Source organism: Ammodytes marinus, assembly GCF_949987685.1.
Source record: "Ammodytes marinus genome assembly, chromosome: 2".
NCBI lineage: Eukaryota > Metazoa > Chordata > Actinopteri > Uranoscopiformes > Ammodytidae > Ammodytes > Ammodytes marinus.
In genome coordinates, this window is record NC_137231.1 from 11089084 (window position 1) to 11106410 (window position 17327).

At 40.8% G+C, this 17327-nt stretch overlaps 2 protein-coding genes across 3 annotated transcripts in view; one reads left to right on the top strand and one right to left on the bottom strand.

The window, feature by feature from the left end:
- Positions 1-1150, bottom strand: part of LOC307258180 (transmembrane protein 132C) — a gene marked incomplete at both ends in the record, with an annotated part of 125697 nt that extends 124547 nt beyond the window's left edge. Inside the window, one exon of the mRNA XM_080037632.1 lies at positions 1105-1150. Within this exon, the coding sequence (XP_079893758.1) occupies positions 1105-1150 (46 nt within the window). The remainder of the gene's footprint in view (positions 1-1104) is intronic.
- An 8911-nt stretch (positions 1151-10061) lies between these two features.
- Positions 10062-15970, top strand: asb6 (ankyrin repeat and SOCS box containing 6). 2 transcript variants are annotated; one of them, XM_080041862.1, is made up of 7 exons: positions 10062-10193; positions 10587-10720; positions 11100-11281; positions 12435-12541; positions 12653-12761; positions 12858-12944; positions 14643-15970. In XM_080041862.1, exons 2-7 carry the CDS (start codon positions 10614-10616, stop codon positions 15359-15361), a joined length of 1311 nt encoding a protein of 436 aa, XP_079897988.1. In that variant the 5' UTR covers positions 10062-10193; positions 10587-10613; the 3' UTR covers positions 15362-15970. The 2 variants fall into 2 exon arrangements, with proteins under 2 accessions (XP_079897988.1, XP_079897989.1); XM_080041863.1 differs by having other exon boundaries at positions 11109-11281.
- The last annotated feature ends 1357 nt before the right edge of the window (positions 15971-17327 follow it).

Consider the following 17327-nt stretch of genomic DNA (forward strand, 5'->3'; position numbering starts at 1 on the left):
GTGTTCCTTTTATTTTATTATAACAGACACGTGATGATTGGATGTATACATGAACGCAATCACATGATGATTCTTGGTCCCAAGGCAAAAATAAAGGCAAACAAGAATATACGGCCACTGAGTACGAAAGATGTTTTGAATTGAAAAATAATTGACTAATTGGCTCTGGAGACTTTTTTTCTTCTTCTTTTTTTTTACTGAATAACACAATATGAGTTCCATCTGGTTGATAAGAACGCTGCAGAATCCAGTTACTATATGGAGAAACACATGAACAATAGGGACAGTATTGTTTAACCTCTTTCCCTCAAGATAGAAGGAATTCATTAGCCAGACCACAAGCTGCACTCCAATCTGCACATTCTGGCTGCAAGGGAGGCAAAGTAAATGCTGCTCTCCTCCTTGTGGCACTAAATGACTTATGGGATGTCATTTACATAGGAAACATAATATACGTTATCATTGCCGAGGACAGAACTCAGATACTGAATATTGAGCAAAGTATTTTAAGAAGAATAACATTATGTTTGATTACAACATGCAGTGATTGTCATGTTGTGATCTATTTCCCCTGCAGGTGTTATAACTTTTTGCCATAAAATAATTATGGGCTCTCTGGGATGAATTTTTATTTAATAACCTGACAATCCAAGAGGCAATAAAGCCCCACGAGAGAATCCCTGTCACGTTGAAATGTTCATGAGATAAATGTTATCTAAGAGCAGAGCTGCTCCAGGTGATGTTTGTACAGGTAAAGCCACTGGTCACTGGCTACAGGGGTTTCTTCATCATGAATAATATATCACTCAATATGAACTGCATTAGATACCATTCAAAATATCACTGTATATGTTCAGATATGCAATAGAGAACACTGGCACCATGCAGTGACCCCACAGTCCCCTTGTTTCTAAGCTAGGATGTCCCTTATATAGCATACCTGGAAAAGCCCTGCATGAACTCATTCGATAGGCTGTCTACAGGTTCAATTCGACTTCTTTTATGACTGGCTGCAATTTCTTTCCAATAATAACTTATTTCCGCAGTTATAACAGTGTTTTAGAAGGCACGTCGGGTAAAATAATTGTCAGAAATTGTACTCACCTCCAAAAAGTAACACCACCGACTGAAGCGCAAGGATATGCAACATGTTTCTTGGCGCCGTGAAAACCAGAATCCAGCCCAAAAAAAATGTGTATGGATGCAGATTCGGCTTAACTCAAGGAAAATAATCCTCGTCCAGTCTTTTGTACACCAAAAAAATCATAGTCCCGAAAAGTATATCTCAAGCCTGTTAACTGTTAACTAGAATCTTATTTACTTGTTTTCGTTAGGTAAATTCAACAACTACCGAAAGGGAAGAACTTGTGCGCAGCTTTGCATCACTCTTTGGAGCATTTTGGCTCAGACGTCTGGTGCAAAATGCAGAAGCCCAGAGTGAAACGTCCACTGTGATACATTTTTAGCAATGATTCTCAATGAGCTCCAAAACAATGTTCTCCAATAAACAGGCACGTTGAAACGGTTTTCAATCGTCAATTGTCCTCAGTTAGTCAGTTTTTGTGCTTTGTATCCTCCTCCTCCGCATCACCTGCACCGGGCTCCTGAAGAAGTTCTCTGCTGTCCAGTGGGTACAGTCCGACACTTAGGCACGAATGGAAGCAGTCCTCGCCCAGCATCATGTGTCGTATATAAATGAAAGTAAAGAAGTTCGAATTTCAACATAGGTCAGCGTACATCCACACCCAGGCAACATCCACGTTTTCGCCTGAGTCCTGAGCGCAACTCCAGCAGCCACCGCAGAGCGCACGCGGGGCTATGTACCCGCTGGAGCCAAAAATGTTCACCTGACACTTCTGTTCAGACTTTGGCACCAAGTGTTTGAAATTGTATGCGAAAAACCTTTCGTTGTTTTATGTAGAAGGGCTGTAGGCTACAGTTTCAGTGGAGCTTACGCATTGTCAGCCGTCCAATGCGCGTCGAGACAATATGAGAGGTAGAGAGAGAGCTCACAGCAGTGACAATAACTGACACAGGCACACCGCGGGAGACTTTGTGGCGCTCCAGCAGCGCACAATTCTTCACGGGTAGCGGTGACAGCAAAAAGAAAAATTCCCATCAAACACTTTTGAACCAATTGGATTCACATTCAACCCCAAATACATCTCCCTTTTAAGTTCAGTTCATTATCAGATAGAACGCGATTGGACCAACTCGTGTCTTTGCCTCCTTACTAAATGCCTCGTAGGTTCCCATCATTGCCCTCTGTGGACAAAAAGGATTTACTTCAAAAGTTGTTATCGGACATGTCCAATTGACTGCATGATTGCGCCACTTGGCAGGCACTAGTGACCCCGTGTGGCATTGAAGCTGAACTGAACTGAGCTGCTCGAGTGTGTAGGACAGAACCATAGATAATATATAAAAGGACAAAAAAACAATCACCGATTTGAGGAAAGCATAGTACTGATGACGTCACGACTGTGCCTTTATCATGAGAGAGTATGATCGGCTGTTGTGATCGACCGTGAGTTGTTAGTGTCCTTGTTGCATTTTAAGGTGAGACACTGCAGGTGAATAGGATAATATTTTTAATTTATGTATATATCATCATATAACTTTGCCAGTTGATTACTCGGATTAAAGCAATCATTTTTTTTAATAGATTTTTTTTTTAGAAAGCTTTGAACAGATTTGCAAATGTGGCAATATCTAACTAATTAAGCTTACATTTGCATCTCTGTAAAAAGACTAAATGTAGTTGTTCGATAAAGCCAGGGATAACATCTTTAATTCTTTTTTACAACATTTTAGTGTCCAAAGTTTGTATAAAACACATTTTTTGTACATATTATCACTTTATAACTAAACAATACTTGGTATAGGTCTTAAACATTGATTAAATCAGACAATTAACAACATATCCACCAATACTTCTGTAATAAGCTTCAGAATAGTGCTAAGAATGATTATGTAAAGTTCACTTGAAAGTGATCTAGAAGATGAGATCTTTGGTTCAGAGTATTGAGAAAAACTGATTTTGAAATAATGGCCGTTACAGTTGGTTGTATAGGAGAAATATACAGAAGCAAACGGACACATTTTAGTAAAATAAAAACCTAACTGTACATTTTGGACCTTTTATTTATACTTGTATGTAATAAGAAATGTAAGCAAAATAGTCCAAAACTCACAATTGACCAGTGCTTGAAAAAAAATTACGTTTTTTTCTGCAGTCTCTTGCCCTAAGACAATCTCTGCAGGCACATCTTCATTTATAGATGCATTTAGGTTCCCATACGTCAGAGCCATGAGGGACAAATGCCAAAGGTCAGTTCATCACATACCTGTTAGTTACAACTTAGAAAACAACAAGTTAAAGTAAATTAGGACACTTAGATTGTATGCAGCACTTGTGTCTAAAAAGGCCTCGCAGAGAGAGAAAGGAAATCGCCCACCCATTTACCCAAACAGAGTATACTACTCCAGTTACATGTTTCAAAGTTGTTTTGTGCAAATGTAAGGGTCTGTCTGAAATCTGTGGGAACTCTAAATTATAGTAACAGCCGCTGCCATTTGTCCTAATTTTAAGGAATCCTTTCTGGTTGACTTCAAGATCCATTTGTCTCCTTATGGTACCGAGCTTTTTGCTTCCACCTAAATGTGTGCAATTTGATCGTGGAAACAAATTCACTCTTCTGCAGCTGCAAAAAGCATTAGGAGGTGAGGGGGGCCAAAAAACGTTGATGTAAAGCAGTCACTTTCCCTCGTCGTAATGGTGGGCTGCCTGGAACATCGCTCACACAAAGGCTGGTAGGCGTCCAAAAGTAGCCCGTCTACAGCTCGACACTCAAACAAATCCCCTGAAGCCCACACTATACACGGGGGATGTGGGGGGGGGGAGGGGAGTTGGAAATCAGAGAGAGTCCCAGCAGAGGCAGAGTGGCTTAGGTTACATCGTCTGTCACTGAAAGTCATTAGAAGAAGAAAAAAAAGTAAAGGTGAAATCCTTTCAGTTCAGCACATGGTAAGTCCATTTCCTGGGCTAAATTACACTGACATTGCCGCCTGTTCAAACTCACTCACGCACCATCCATCTCCATTCTAAAAGGTGATAAGTCACATTCCATTTGGAAATATGAGAGTTTAAAAAAATATATAGGTAGAGCTATTGTAGGCAATATTGAAAAACATTGTGTAGGAGGCAAATATATAAAGCCTTCGTGTCTTGCCTGATGTGACGTTTAGATGTACAGACCTCTCCAAGGACAAGGTCTTAAGACTTTGATGTGTGGAAGAAAGATCTCAATTCTTTGATGTAGTGAAAAAGATCTGTAAGCTTTCATACCTTGAAAATAACACAGAAGACTCAAATGTCACACGCGCGAAAATACAAGAAACTGCATAACCCTTCTCAGTCGCCTATCACAATGATTTACTTTAGGATGTCAGGCAGTTTGCTTTCCTATGGAGGATACAGATTTTCTGTCAATAATTCTGAAAATCAATTGCTGGTACATATAGCTGTACAAATATAGTCACGTATGAAGATTGCCAAATGGGTAAGTAGAAACACACTAGAGGCTGTCCTTTTGAAGTTTCCCATTGTCAACCTATGACCTTCAGTATAGGTCCCTAGGGTGTATACTATCTCATCCTCTATAGTTATACATAATGAATCGCCCCTTGTGTCTTCTTTTGGGCGGCATCCTTCATCCCATGACCTTATCCCAGCCTCGGCCGGCTTGTCCTCCAGTCAGTTTGGTAGACAGGAGGCCCGAATTCATCACCACCTTTCATTCTCCTCCCCTGGTCCTATCTGATCTATGATAGCATTAATAATAACCCGCTGCAGAATGCCCCGTCGCCCTCTGTGCCCTGCCCACTCCCGGGCCTGCACCAGATTACCACCAGCCATTCACAGCCCCATTAAAACTGTATTTACTTATCGGCCTCTCAGGGGCCGTCACTCTGTTTTCAAGACTGATGCCCAGAGGGAACGCAAAGAGTGACCTTCCCATAGCCTCCCATGCTGTAAGTCACTCGTCCCCAAATGATTTGTCCTTTTTTTTTATTGCTTCCTAAACTCTGCAGAAAGTAATCGCTCCCCCCTCCAAAACAAGAAATAAACACTTCAATAACTCCGGAAATGGAGTGAGAAACAAAGGGTGTTACTTGAAAATAATTGATAGATATGCTGGGAAATACACATATTCACTTTCTGGAGATGAATTTGATTAACTGACAGATAGGAGACTGGTATAAATCTTTTAGTTAGGTATCTACAAATATCAGCCAGTAAACTTAGCAATTTAGCATTATTACTGAAAACAGGGAAAGAGCTATGGTTATGTACAACAATTACAATCCACCCACAAGCAAATGCAAACTAATATCACCAATTCATTTAGCATGTAGTTTACTAAAAAAAACTGTAAAATGTGCCTATTTTTTAACACTATTGGTTGGATGGGAGCAGTAACTTCCTGGAGTCTTCATTGGTTTCCTTGCTGCCCAGAATATCAAACCTATTCCTTTAAATGGCTAATATTACTTGTACTTCCACCAGCATGGGCCTATTATAAGATCACTCATCATAGTGATGTTACTGTGACTGAGTTACAGTATGTATTTGTTGCTAGGATCCTGAGGATACAATTTGTTTGTATTTAATTTATGTATTTCCTTTTTTACTGCTCATTGGTTTTATTTTGTTTGTATTATTTTTAACATAAAACAACATGCATAGACAATTATAACATGACTCCACAGTCCCCCACAGCTCTGCAGAGCCCCATCATACAGTATCATTGTTGGGGCTTACCCACCAGAAATGTTACTGTTTTGGTGCAGGGTAGCATATAACTTATTATAAAAAGCTACTTATTTAAAAAGCTACACAAACCCCATGTACTCAAGGCAAAGTTACCGACTTGCTAGTGTACATTTAGCACATAAAAGAGTCACATATTTCTCTCAGGAGAGAGGACCAAAAACAATGCAAAGAGTAGAGAGTAGTATACATTCTCCTGGGAGCAGGAAACATGACTCCAAATGAATGGTAATGTTGCTCAATATCTGCTTGGTGTGTAAATAGGAAGATGTTTTCTTAACAGTTAGCCTCAACCTAAACCTTAATTATATATCAGTTTCTTCTCGTGCTTCTGCTGCCCCCAAGAGTCCAAAAATGAGACTATTGCAGGTTTAATTAATTAAACCATTTCTATGTTGACTGTTATTATGCCTCTCACCATCTCATCGATTTAGGTTTTTTGATTATGTGTTACAATGCTACACTAGTATTATTTCAGTGCATTACTCTGTATTCCTCAAGTTAAATAGTTTCCTGTACAATTGGCTGGTTAGGCTGGCTGCAATGGTGCCATTATATTTGACTGACAGCTGAGCAATCACGATAGCATAAATGGGACAAGGTGAACTCTCTCTCATTCTTCCTTACACAGACAGTTATTTCTTATCAGCGCAAATGTGTCATGGTCTACTTTGGGTGCATGCTTAACTTCCCCTGACCTTTAAAAAGGGCTGATTATTTCCATCCACAATCTTCACTCAGCAATACGCTGCCAGCACAAAAGGGTATTAGGGCCCAGACCTGCAGTTCTGATAATTCCTGCTCTCGGTATGGAACTGAGAGAAAAAAACCAAACCACAATGCGCAAGCCACTTAGTTATCATTTCAGTATACTTTCACCTTCACCACTGCCACTCTTTCACCTTTCACCTCAGGAGTGTGCGGCTTTTCTCAGGACCTGAAAGCTTCTTGTGTTTGCGCGTGTTCTGTTTTATTACATCTTAAAAGTACTTTGTATGCACAGTAATTAACTTCTCCTTTTATGCAGCACCCTCCCGGGACAATCCACACAGTTTAGCATAGCCTAGAGTACTTTGCAGCTATGTAAATCTCCTCAAGCTCCCCTGACAGCACCATTTGAAAGATAAATAAATAAATGAAAGGAAATCCAAAGGGGAGCCAACAGGTCTAAATGTTTAATAGATTCTTATTTTACATGTGATACCCTCGTAATCAGACGTTCAAGAGGGGCTACATCGATCAGCCCGGGAACAAATGAAAGTCTTATTGTGTCCTGCTCCCTTTCACCGCAGGAGGAAATGTGAGCCCGTAAAGGATGGCCTTGTTTCAAGAGAGGCTCAATCTATTGCCGGCGATTTGTGGCCAACAAAGCCATTTCGATACCGTTGTCTTTTGTATTGATAGATGGGGCCTAAATTTAATAAAGAGCCAATTTACTGGTGAGGGATATGGGGATGGAGCTGCTGTTATCTTCCCTATGTTTCCCCGTCTTTGCCTCCATCCTCCATCCAGTCCCGACAGAAGGGAAAAACGGATAAATCAGAAAGGGGGTGATATTTTGACAAAAGCCTTGTTCTTAGCTTAACCACCATTACATCTTTGATACCTGTAATCCCATTGAGTGGTTCCCTGGCATACAGCTGATTGAAGGTTAAATGACTGCATTAATGTCACATTTACCTGTGTATTGCCACAATTGTCTTTGAAAAATACAAATACCAGTGGCTTATAGAGGCTCCAAAATATGGTTTTCACGGGGTTATGGGAGGAAGAAAGGCTTTGACCAGGAGTTCTCAAGGATTATTTATTTATTTGTATACATTATTTATTTTCTACTGTGGACATATGGACATATGTAAATATGTATGCTTTTTTTGTTTTGTTTCTGGGTTTATGCATATAAATATAATGCAATTTGTCATACTGTGTTAAAATATTATATAAATATGAAGGGAATCTGATGATTATACGAAGGAGTGAAGAAGGGGTAGGCTAAAATAAACTTATACTTCTTCCTTTTCCTTTTAGGACATGTTAAAAGAACAAAAACTAAACACTAATAAAAGCTTATTCATTCATATTGCAAAAGCAGTTTCAACCCTTACATTTTGATGACCACAGTGTTGAAATGACGACATTGACTGCACTGCATTGCTGCACCAGTGGCGTCTCTAAACTTCGTCAAGAACCTGAGTGCTTAATGCTTCACCTCAGAACTGTAATGGGGTAAGCATCTGATATACATGTTTAATGCCTGATTCGGATGATTATGTCTTCCCACCTTCTGTGTCTGTTGTCTGACAAGAAACAGTATGCTCCTATGACCACATGGTGGCAAAGGTACACATTAACTACAGTGGAAAAAAGAGATTGTCTACTTCGCTGAGAGAACCCCGGCAGGTGTGTGCACATAGACGTGGGAAACTAATTACTTGCAGATTTGTAAAAAGGAGAGATTAAGTTGATTATTCATGAGCACAGAGCTTGAAAATGGAGGGTAAATTGAGCGTGATCGGGAAAAAAGCAGAAGAGACTTCAGCCATATTAACTGGGAGTCTGAGCAAGCTGCCATCCGTTCAGGGAACAATGCTTTATTGATCGGTTGACTTGGATGAGAAAATAACAATTATTTTGAAAGTGACAGAATTAGAATGAGTCAAACAGAGGTGAAATTACCGTACACAGTTTTTCTGGTTCAGAAGAGGAGCAATCTGTAGGCCTTTGCCACACAGATTCAGCCTTTGATGTTTTCTTGAGATCCGGCCCATGTCTCCATTAGCTACATGATGGGTTGTGTTTCCGTTCATCATATGGATGTGTAGCATTAATCCCATGCTCAGAGACTTGGTGTGTACGTCAGTGCTGCTCTGCTGCCACCTAAAGACAGAGCTTGAATCAACCATTATTTGGTCAGCAGTGATACAACATACAAAACAGGCACCCAACTGAACTCAAAGCATTAACAATATTCATAGTGAATTCATTGATCAAATATTTAACATCATTTTGTTGGAATTTACAGCATTGGGGAAGGGATTATATTATGGTCACCACAATAAATGCAAAGGTAACTGCATATTCCACTTTTCTTGTTACAGAACATCGCTTTGTTCAAAAAATGTCCTCTTGTTTTTGCAGCATTTATCTTCTTGCTAAAAGCCCACTATCCAAACATCCCATATCTAACACATCCTCTTAGTTTTATACGATTCACCCTTTCAGACAAAAAGTAATTTTTATTTAATTTTATTGGTGGTCTTACCTAACAGGTCTTCATCAGCAAGACTTTTGCATCACTTTCCCAAACCTGACACATCATGTCAGGAACAACATATGTTGCGTTTAAAATCAGACACACAAATGTGTTAAAAATGTCCTCTTTTGTAATAAAAGTACTCCTCAACGGTTCTGAAAGTAAGCCATCTGTCACCAAACCCAGGCACAGCAGGAGTTTCTTTTTTGCTTAATAGGACAAAGGTGACTGTTAGCAAACAGATGCTGTTAGCATAATGGAGTGGTTGTCAAAAAAATAACAAAAAAAAACACCTGAAAGCTTGGACTGATGTGCCATATGGACGAAATATTATTTTTAGATTTTTTTGTGTTGGTGCTAAAATATTTTTTAGTCAGAGCATCCAAATGAAAAAGCCAAAGGGTAATCAATGACTTGATCTCTGGAAGAAAGGGACATAATGAACAATGTTACTATGGTTTGTCAAGTGCATGACAGACCATGACAGAAGCAATGTGAACTGTGATGATTAGAAATGTCACATTAATAAGAAAAAAAGAAGAAGCCTGTGCTGTTTCCTATGTAAACCTTTGTAATCATCCAAGCTTGTCACCACAATATTAATGGTGTAGCTGACAATATGAGTAAGGTCCAATAGGCTGTGCTATCTGCTGTTTGATTTTTCATGGTGAGTTTCCAGGTGAGCAGGTGACACACACCACCAACAGTAGGCCAACACTGATTTAATACATTATTCTGACTTGGTCTCTATACTTTAAGTAGCCTCATTCTTACAATATCTTGCACTGAAAATGTTCCCTAGGGTAAAAACAGTTGACACACTTTCTAATAAAAAATGGTGTGCTCTACGATTAATAAGAAACTACTCCTCAAAAGAAGAAAAAACACCACTTATTTAGCCATTGTTCAAGGGCAAAGCGTAAAGGGGAACCTTCTGTACCTCGGTGCTTTAAAGGGGGATGAAAACACCGTCGGACTGATGTGGGCGTGGTGGAGGTTTCCTGCTTTGAGCGAAACGGCTTGACGTGAGCGTCCCTGGAGCGTCCGAGCGAGTTTCTATGAATTCACCTCGTTTAATTCTCAGACATTTGAAAATATTATTTAAAGGTAATAATTGAAACATGTGGCCGACAACGCTAACGCTTAGCCTACCATTAGCCTGCTTGCTAACCTTTGCTAACTTTTTTTCTTAGAGCATGCGCACAGTTATAATGAGTTAGCTAGCCAAATGTAACTTTAACATACATTGAGATTACACTTGAACTTCTTCGTGTGATAAGAAATGACAGCTGCATTAATTCAGATGAGATAATATTGTGTAAGGCGTTGCAAAGCGTCTGCATTCGCAAGTTAGCGTGAAGTGTCACCCATATCCCAAACACACTTGTCAGCTGTACTCGAGAGATAAGGCTGAGCAGGTTGCTCTGGAGGGAAGCTAAACATATGACACGTATTTTCTTTCATATTGACACACACTACTGTCCACTACTGTTTTTGCAGGCGCTGACCTACATTCATTCTGAAGCCATGCCTTTCCTCCACGGGTTTCGAAGGATCATATATGAGTATCAGCCGCTGGTTGACGCTGTGATGTGCGTTGTCAGGCTTGAGGGAGATGGCGCTCACGAGGACAGGTAAGGCCAAAGACACGTTATTACAATGTTATGGGTTGAATGTGTAGTTATGCACAGAATTTAATTATAGTATGTGTTTTAACCTTGAGTAATTTTAGTTAAACATGTTGTGGAAAAAACTGTGGAAGAGCAAGAGAGAGTGTGAGTGTGTGTGTGTGTGTGTGTGTGTGTGTGTGTGTGTGTGTGTGTGTGTGTGTGTGTGTGTGTGTGTGTGTGTGTGTGTGTGTGTGTGTGTGTGTGTGTGTGTGTGTGTGTGTGTGTGTGTGTGTGTGTGTGTGTGTGTGTGTGTGTGTGTGTGTGTGTGTGTGTGTGTGTGTGTGTGTGTCATTAGGGGAGTGTTTGAATGAAAAGTTGCTTATTCTCCTCTGGTTGTGTCCAGAGTGAAAAGCCCTGAGGACGAGGCTGGTCTCTGTAGTTCTCTGGCCGAGCTCCTGGAGCGTGAGTCCCAGTCGGAGGTGTTTGCAGAAGGCATCAGCTACGCTCTGTTCAAAGTGGCAGAGCAGGGACTGGTGTACGCCGCTGAAATCCTCCTGCGCTACGGAGCCGATCTCAACTTTGAAGGTGAAAAGGGATTTGTGAACGTCCTCGCATTGACACAAAATGTACAGAGCAACTAACATATGGAGTAGCTATCCAGAGAAAGGGATTTACTCATATTTATGCTAATTGGAGTGATCAATGTGGATTATTTTCAACTAGTTTTGTTCTATGGCAAATTAAGTGCTGTGCGTTCACTACACAAATGAACAAGTTTACCTCACATTTAATAAACAATGTAGTGGTTCTATCTGGTAACTCTTCCCCTATAACTAAGACATGTTTCACTAACAGGAGGCGTATACTTTTTTTTATTCCTAGACCTTGATGGTCAAACAAAATTTGGAGGTGACAAGTGTGCTGTGATGAAACCTCCCAGAGCTCATCCAAACTCTGCTGTGGTGACCTCTAGTGGTACTTTAAAGAAATGTCTTTCCCCAGGGACATAATTAGGGGATCCTGGCAGAGGCTGCTCCATTCATCTTTCACATTTCTTGAATGCCTCTTTTCAGAAAGTTAACACTGACAAATGCTCCCACTTTGCACATAGAGATGTTCACATTATGCCATTATTTGCCTTTATGTGTTATGAAAATGTCAGGTTGTGCCAGACACATTAGAGGCACTGTGCTGAAACATGAGCATTTCTCATTGGAGTAGCTTTAGTGGCAGAGGCACTTAATTATCTGGACATATTCGTAACAGATCATTTGTCAGTAATATACAGACACATGCACAAGCAATAAATGTTTCCTGTGCCACTCAGATACCACTGTCATGTGCAGTTCCGTTACATGTAAAGGTTTATTAATCTCTAAAGGTTAATACAAATATGTTTTATATTTATAATGGTTTGCTGCCAGCTACAGGCAGTGAGTGGGCCTAACACAGTTTGTCTAAAAATGCACTGCATTCAAAACCCAAGTGAAATACAGAAAATGCAAGCAAATAAAATAAATACCCTTCAACAACATCCCTTCAAAGTTGTCTGAAGTTGTGTCATTGGCTTCCTTAAAACATCCTGTTATTTCTTTCTCTATTTGCAAAGTTTTTCTACACTGTGTTGTAAAATTGGTGATAATGTTTCTCAATATATACATTTCTTTCTCAAGTTAATTTCCGCTCCGCGATGAAGACTCCACTTGTTAAATGTGAATATTTCTTTCTCCCCTCCCAGACCCAGTGTCATACTACAACCCTCTACATATAGCAGTTATGAGGAACAGGCCAAACATGGTGCGGCTGCTGGTGGAGCACGGAGCGGACGTTGAGAAGAGAGGCAGGGTGAGACGACTGTCTTAACTATTGCTTATGTGCTCTCTTGTTCTCATGGTATTCCCTCAGTTTTCTTAGCATTTCATTTCATGTAAATAACATGTAAGTGTTGCTTGGTAGATCCATGAGAGCAGTCCATTGGATCTTGCCAGTGAGGAGTCGGAGAGGCTCCCCTGCCTGCTCACTCTGCTGGACCTGGGCGCTGACGTGAATGCAAGGGATAAACATGGTAAATTGACACTGCCCCGACAAATTAAAATATATATGAATAAATATATCTTTCACTCATTCATTCTGAAAATGAATTATTATTTGGTCTCCAAAGGTAAAACATCTTTGCTCCATGCCTTGGCAAGCAGTGACGGACTCACGGTGCACAACACAGAGAACATCAGGCTTCTACTTCAGAGAGGTACCGATTGTAAAATTCCCTGCATCTTCACTTTGCCTTCTTGTCTTCTTTAGGTCATTAAAATACCCTCTCAGACAGAATCTTAGACCACTGCATTCTGAAACATTTGTTAGTATCCCTTCCTGTCCACCTATTTGCATTTTTAGATCGAAGTATGGTGGTTGTCAGACTAAATTATGCATATACAGGAGCAGAACAAATCATGTAATCCAGGCATGAAGCGACTGACTGACAAGATTTGGAACTATAGGATGCTGAGTACTAAAAGTCTTCTGTGTCCTCACAGTGTTATAGTATCATCAATCTTTTCAGATTAAACATAACTGTATGTAAATAATGAAAACAAAGGAGCCCCTCATGTAGATTTTACAGTTTTGTTAGGTAATTACAACCAGTGTTCCCCAACCCAAATAGCCACTTAAATTAATCTAACTGACTGAAAGTCAGATGGAAGATGGTTCTCAGATCTCCTAATTTTTATCCATTTATTTTAACCGGTCAGTTATTTATGGGGTATTCACTCATGGCTCCTTCAACCACTGTTTGAGAAACAGTGGAGAGACAGTTTTACAGTTCTTCAAGACGAGTCAGATGGCTGTAATGCATCCCAAACTTAACTATGTACTTTTCATTAAAAGGCAACAGCAAAGCAACTTCTCACAACAGCCAATAAGTTTGACAGAAATATCAGAAAAACAAAGGTAGACATTGTCCAAAGTATGTAACAAAAATACTGTGTTTATGTCAGATAGGTCAAAAAATGTATTAGTTTATGTGTATACGTTCAGTAGCCGGTGTCGAATAATAGTGAATAGTGTCGAAAGTGACATAGATTGGGATACTAGCTTGTCTTTGATGGTTGACGGCACATAGTAATGTTTTTATTTATTTTTTGTCTTCAGAAGTACGGGCACTTTTGATTTGTAAATCATGAAAGAAGGACTTAATAAAACCGTAACCAACTTGGAGTGGTGCAAAAGATATTCACTCTTTTGGTGTAGAAAACACACTCTACTAAGTTTTACATGTAGAGACCTGCTTTTGTCTAAGGTGGCTTTTAAAAAGCTTTGTTAAATTTAAAGGTACTATGCAACAGCAAACGAGACCATCAGTGCAAATAATGCTATTTGTATAATGTTTTCCTTAATGCCTTTGTCATGGGTACATTCACCCAGAAACAACAGCTGGCGTAGTAAAAACACTACCGCTCTTGTCCACAGGGGGTGCATGAATCATAGGTCTTTGGGCGAGGATAATTCAAGTGTATAACAGAAAGCCTTAGTTACAAACTAGGGTTTTGGAGGTGAAATACATTTGTATTTGCCATCCAAAGAGGTCCAATGATATAGACTTCTAGGTTTATTATGGGAAATGTAGGATCCAGTTTTTGTAGAGTGAGCCAAGCTAGGTACTAACAGTCAGGATATCTCATATCACTTTTTTTTTTAAATCTTTCCAAAGTCATAGAAATACAATATTAATACCCCTGAAGTACCCCTTAAAAAAAGTTGGTAGGCCATTTTAAAAAATCAATATTTTTGTTAAGTTGGTCCTACGAAATGATTTAGTTGTCAAATTGGCTCATCATTACAGTTACATTATTTAAAGCACATGTGCTCTTATATTCACATAGCCGTAGTTGAGTGATTTTAGATCTGATCCCATATGTGGTTCTGAGTGGCGCTTTCTTCACATCAGGTGCTGACATCAACGCTGCCACTGTAGACGGAGAAACCGTGGAGTCGTCGCTGGTGTTCCTGGTTAAGGAGGCTCTGGAGGCCAGTGTGGAGGACGCTGCTGAGATCGGTAACTTCTGTTTGAAGACCACACAGCTCCTGCTGTCTCACGGTGTGGACCCCAGCTGCTGTCTGAATGAGGATGGAGAGCCCTCGCTGACACAGACCAGCCTGGAGCACTTTGACCTGTTCTTCCCTCTGGCTGTGCTCTTAATCCAGAGCCGGGCCTCTTTGGTCTGCTCTTATCACGGAGACTCCTGTTGGTCGGGTTACAGCCTCATTTTCCGGAGGCTCCAAACAGCTCTCGAACAGTGCTCTGATCAAAGCCATGCCTCGGAGCTCCTAGAGCAGGCTGAGGTGTTGCTGGACTTTGCCAAGGTAGACATCCCATCGCTGCATGTGCCTCCCAGGCTGGAGGTCCCCGTGCCCGGTCAGGACCCTCACCCCTATGCCCAGGCTCTGGCAGACCTGCACAGCCGCGTAGTAGAGCATGAAGCCAGCCCTACCGCTCTCAGATGCATTTGCAGGGCGTTCATAAGGAGCCACCTACAGCCCTGGCCCCTGGAAGAAAGAGTCAACGCTTTGCCTTTACCAGACAGACTGAAAGACTTTCTCCTGCCTGAGCACACGTACACCCCAAAGCCTGGATGGGACCGCTTCAAGCCCCAACATAGGCAATGACAACGTTTTTGTCCTTTCTTAAATCTAATTTTAAAAGACTGGACAGGCCTGTATTAATTAGCATAAAATGTCTGAGCATTTTGGCACCAAAGGTGGAGTCAGCGATTCTGGTGAATGGTTGTAGTCATGTGACTTATTGTCAAAATCAGTGAATATCTCCTCACGGTCCGCTACCTGTCTGTATTGTATGTGTACTGACTCCACCTTTTTAATGAATTTAAACCTAACAAACCATAGAGGCCTTTGTTGAATTCTCATTTTGTGTTGTCTGTGCCAAATATACAGACTAATGTGTGTATGTTTACAACCTGGTCTTTGAGTTGTAACTTAGTTTACTGTAACAATGAATCTGCTGTGAACAGTTGAGTGAACCATATTCCTCCAAGAAGGAAGTTGCAATATGAAAAACAAGCCACCAGATGGCAATGTTGCTCCTGCATATCAAATACAGCTCAGATGTTAGGGTTAAAGATTTAGTTATTCACAGTGCAGCCTATTAAAGTTGTTGCAGCACAGTAGGCTCCATCTATATTTTATCTCCTCAAAAGGATGATGATCATGATGGTGGTGGTGTTTTATGGAACTTGTGCATCTTCTCACTTAACATGAAGCCGGACCAATAAAACAGTCAAGTGTCTCACCGTCAGTGTTGTCTCAGTTAGTTTGATGGATTCAGTCATTTCAGTTTGACATTATTTTATGTTTGTCAGAACATTACTGTTTGGAGCTGACCAGGGAGTGCTGCGTTAAATATTCTGAACTTGCTGGCCTGCTATTCAAGCATGCTAATAATTGGTGCTGTGTGTTTTACCTCATGGTTGTTTTCATACACCAGACATCAGTTGTGAGTGAGTGCAAAAATACACAAGCGGTAGTATAAAATACTACAACACAACAGGGAAGTGTGTGCCCGTAGATGTTTTGACGTGGTTGTAATATGACATTATGTGACTGCTGGCGTGGACGGGTTTTCCCAAGCATTCGTAATGCTTATGTTTAAATATGATGAATGAATTTAAAGCCCCTTTCCTCTATTTATTTATTTATTTTTTATTTTTTGCTTTCTCACATGCACCAATTCTGCATTCCCTGTCTATGGTCATAACCAAACACTGCCCAAAAGAAACGTACTATAATGGTACGGGAACGCCATAGCCTACAGTGCATATGTGTGTTTGCACCCGTGTGTGTGTGTGTGTGTGTGTGTGTGTGTGTGTGTGTGTGTGTGTGTGTGTGTGTGTGTGTGACGAGCAAACTAAATAGGACATTGTGTTACACAACTAACCCCTTCCTGACATTGCTGAAGCTGGAGTGGCTCCAAGGCTTGCGAGCGCTCCAGCTCCTCTTGGTTATCTAGGTCACAGCCTCTGAGGAGAAGAGCCTCAGCAGCAGCAGCAGCAGCCCTGCATGACACACGCTTCACTCTCCTGTCTGTCTGAATCTCTTGACAAAACCTCAACTCTGGCCCTGGTCGAATGAGGGAGGGAAGGAGGGAGGGAGGCAGAGCAGTGAGGGGAGAGGGGAGGGAAAAAAGTTACAGGCACGGTATAGGTTGAATGGCTGTTGGAGCACTCATGGAGGACAAACATGGGAATGGCAACGTCGGATTATATATTTTTCTTTTTACAATGCACTAGCTGTAGGAACATAATCCATCCAACCAACACACACACACACACACACAACCCTGTTAACACAAACTGCCTTTCCTCCATAGAGTCCAATCCCTGCTTGTAGAAGGCGATAGAAGAGAGATAGTGGGGGGAGGGCTAAGCCAGTAGTACTCTCCATCCAGCCTTTATTGGAAAACAGTGTGAGTGGAGCTCGGTACTGAAATTAGTTATTGATCTATTCTCTCCCTGAAGCCCATGGGTCTTTCCCTCCACACCTGCTCATTCTCTCACAGCCTTTTCCTTTCACCACAGTCCCATTGTAGCTTTTAAAAACGTTGCTCGGAGCTTCGGCT

Coding starts and splice junctions, on each gene's coding strand:
- asb6 (XM_080041862.1), top strand. CDS start 10,614: ATGCCTTTCCTCCACGGGTTTCGAAGGATCATATATGAGTATCAGCCG. Junction 11,282..12,434: donor AGCCGATCTCAACTTTGAAG/GTGAAAAGGGAT, acceptor CTCCCCTCCCAG/ACCCAGTGTCATACTACAAC. Junction 12,762..12,857: donor GAATGCAAGGGATAAACATG/GTAAATTGACAC, acceptor TGGTCTCCAAAG/GTAAAACATCTTTGCTCCAT.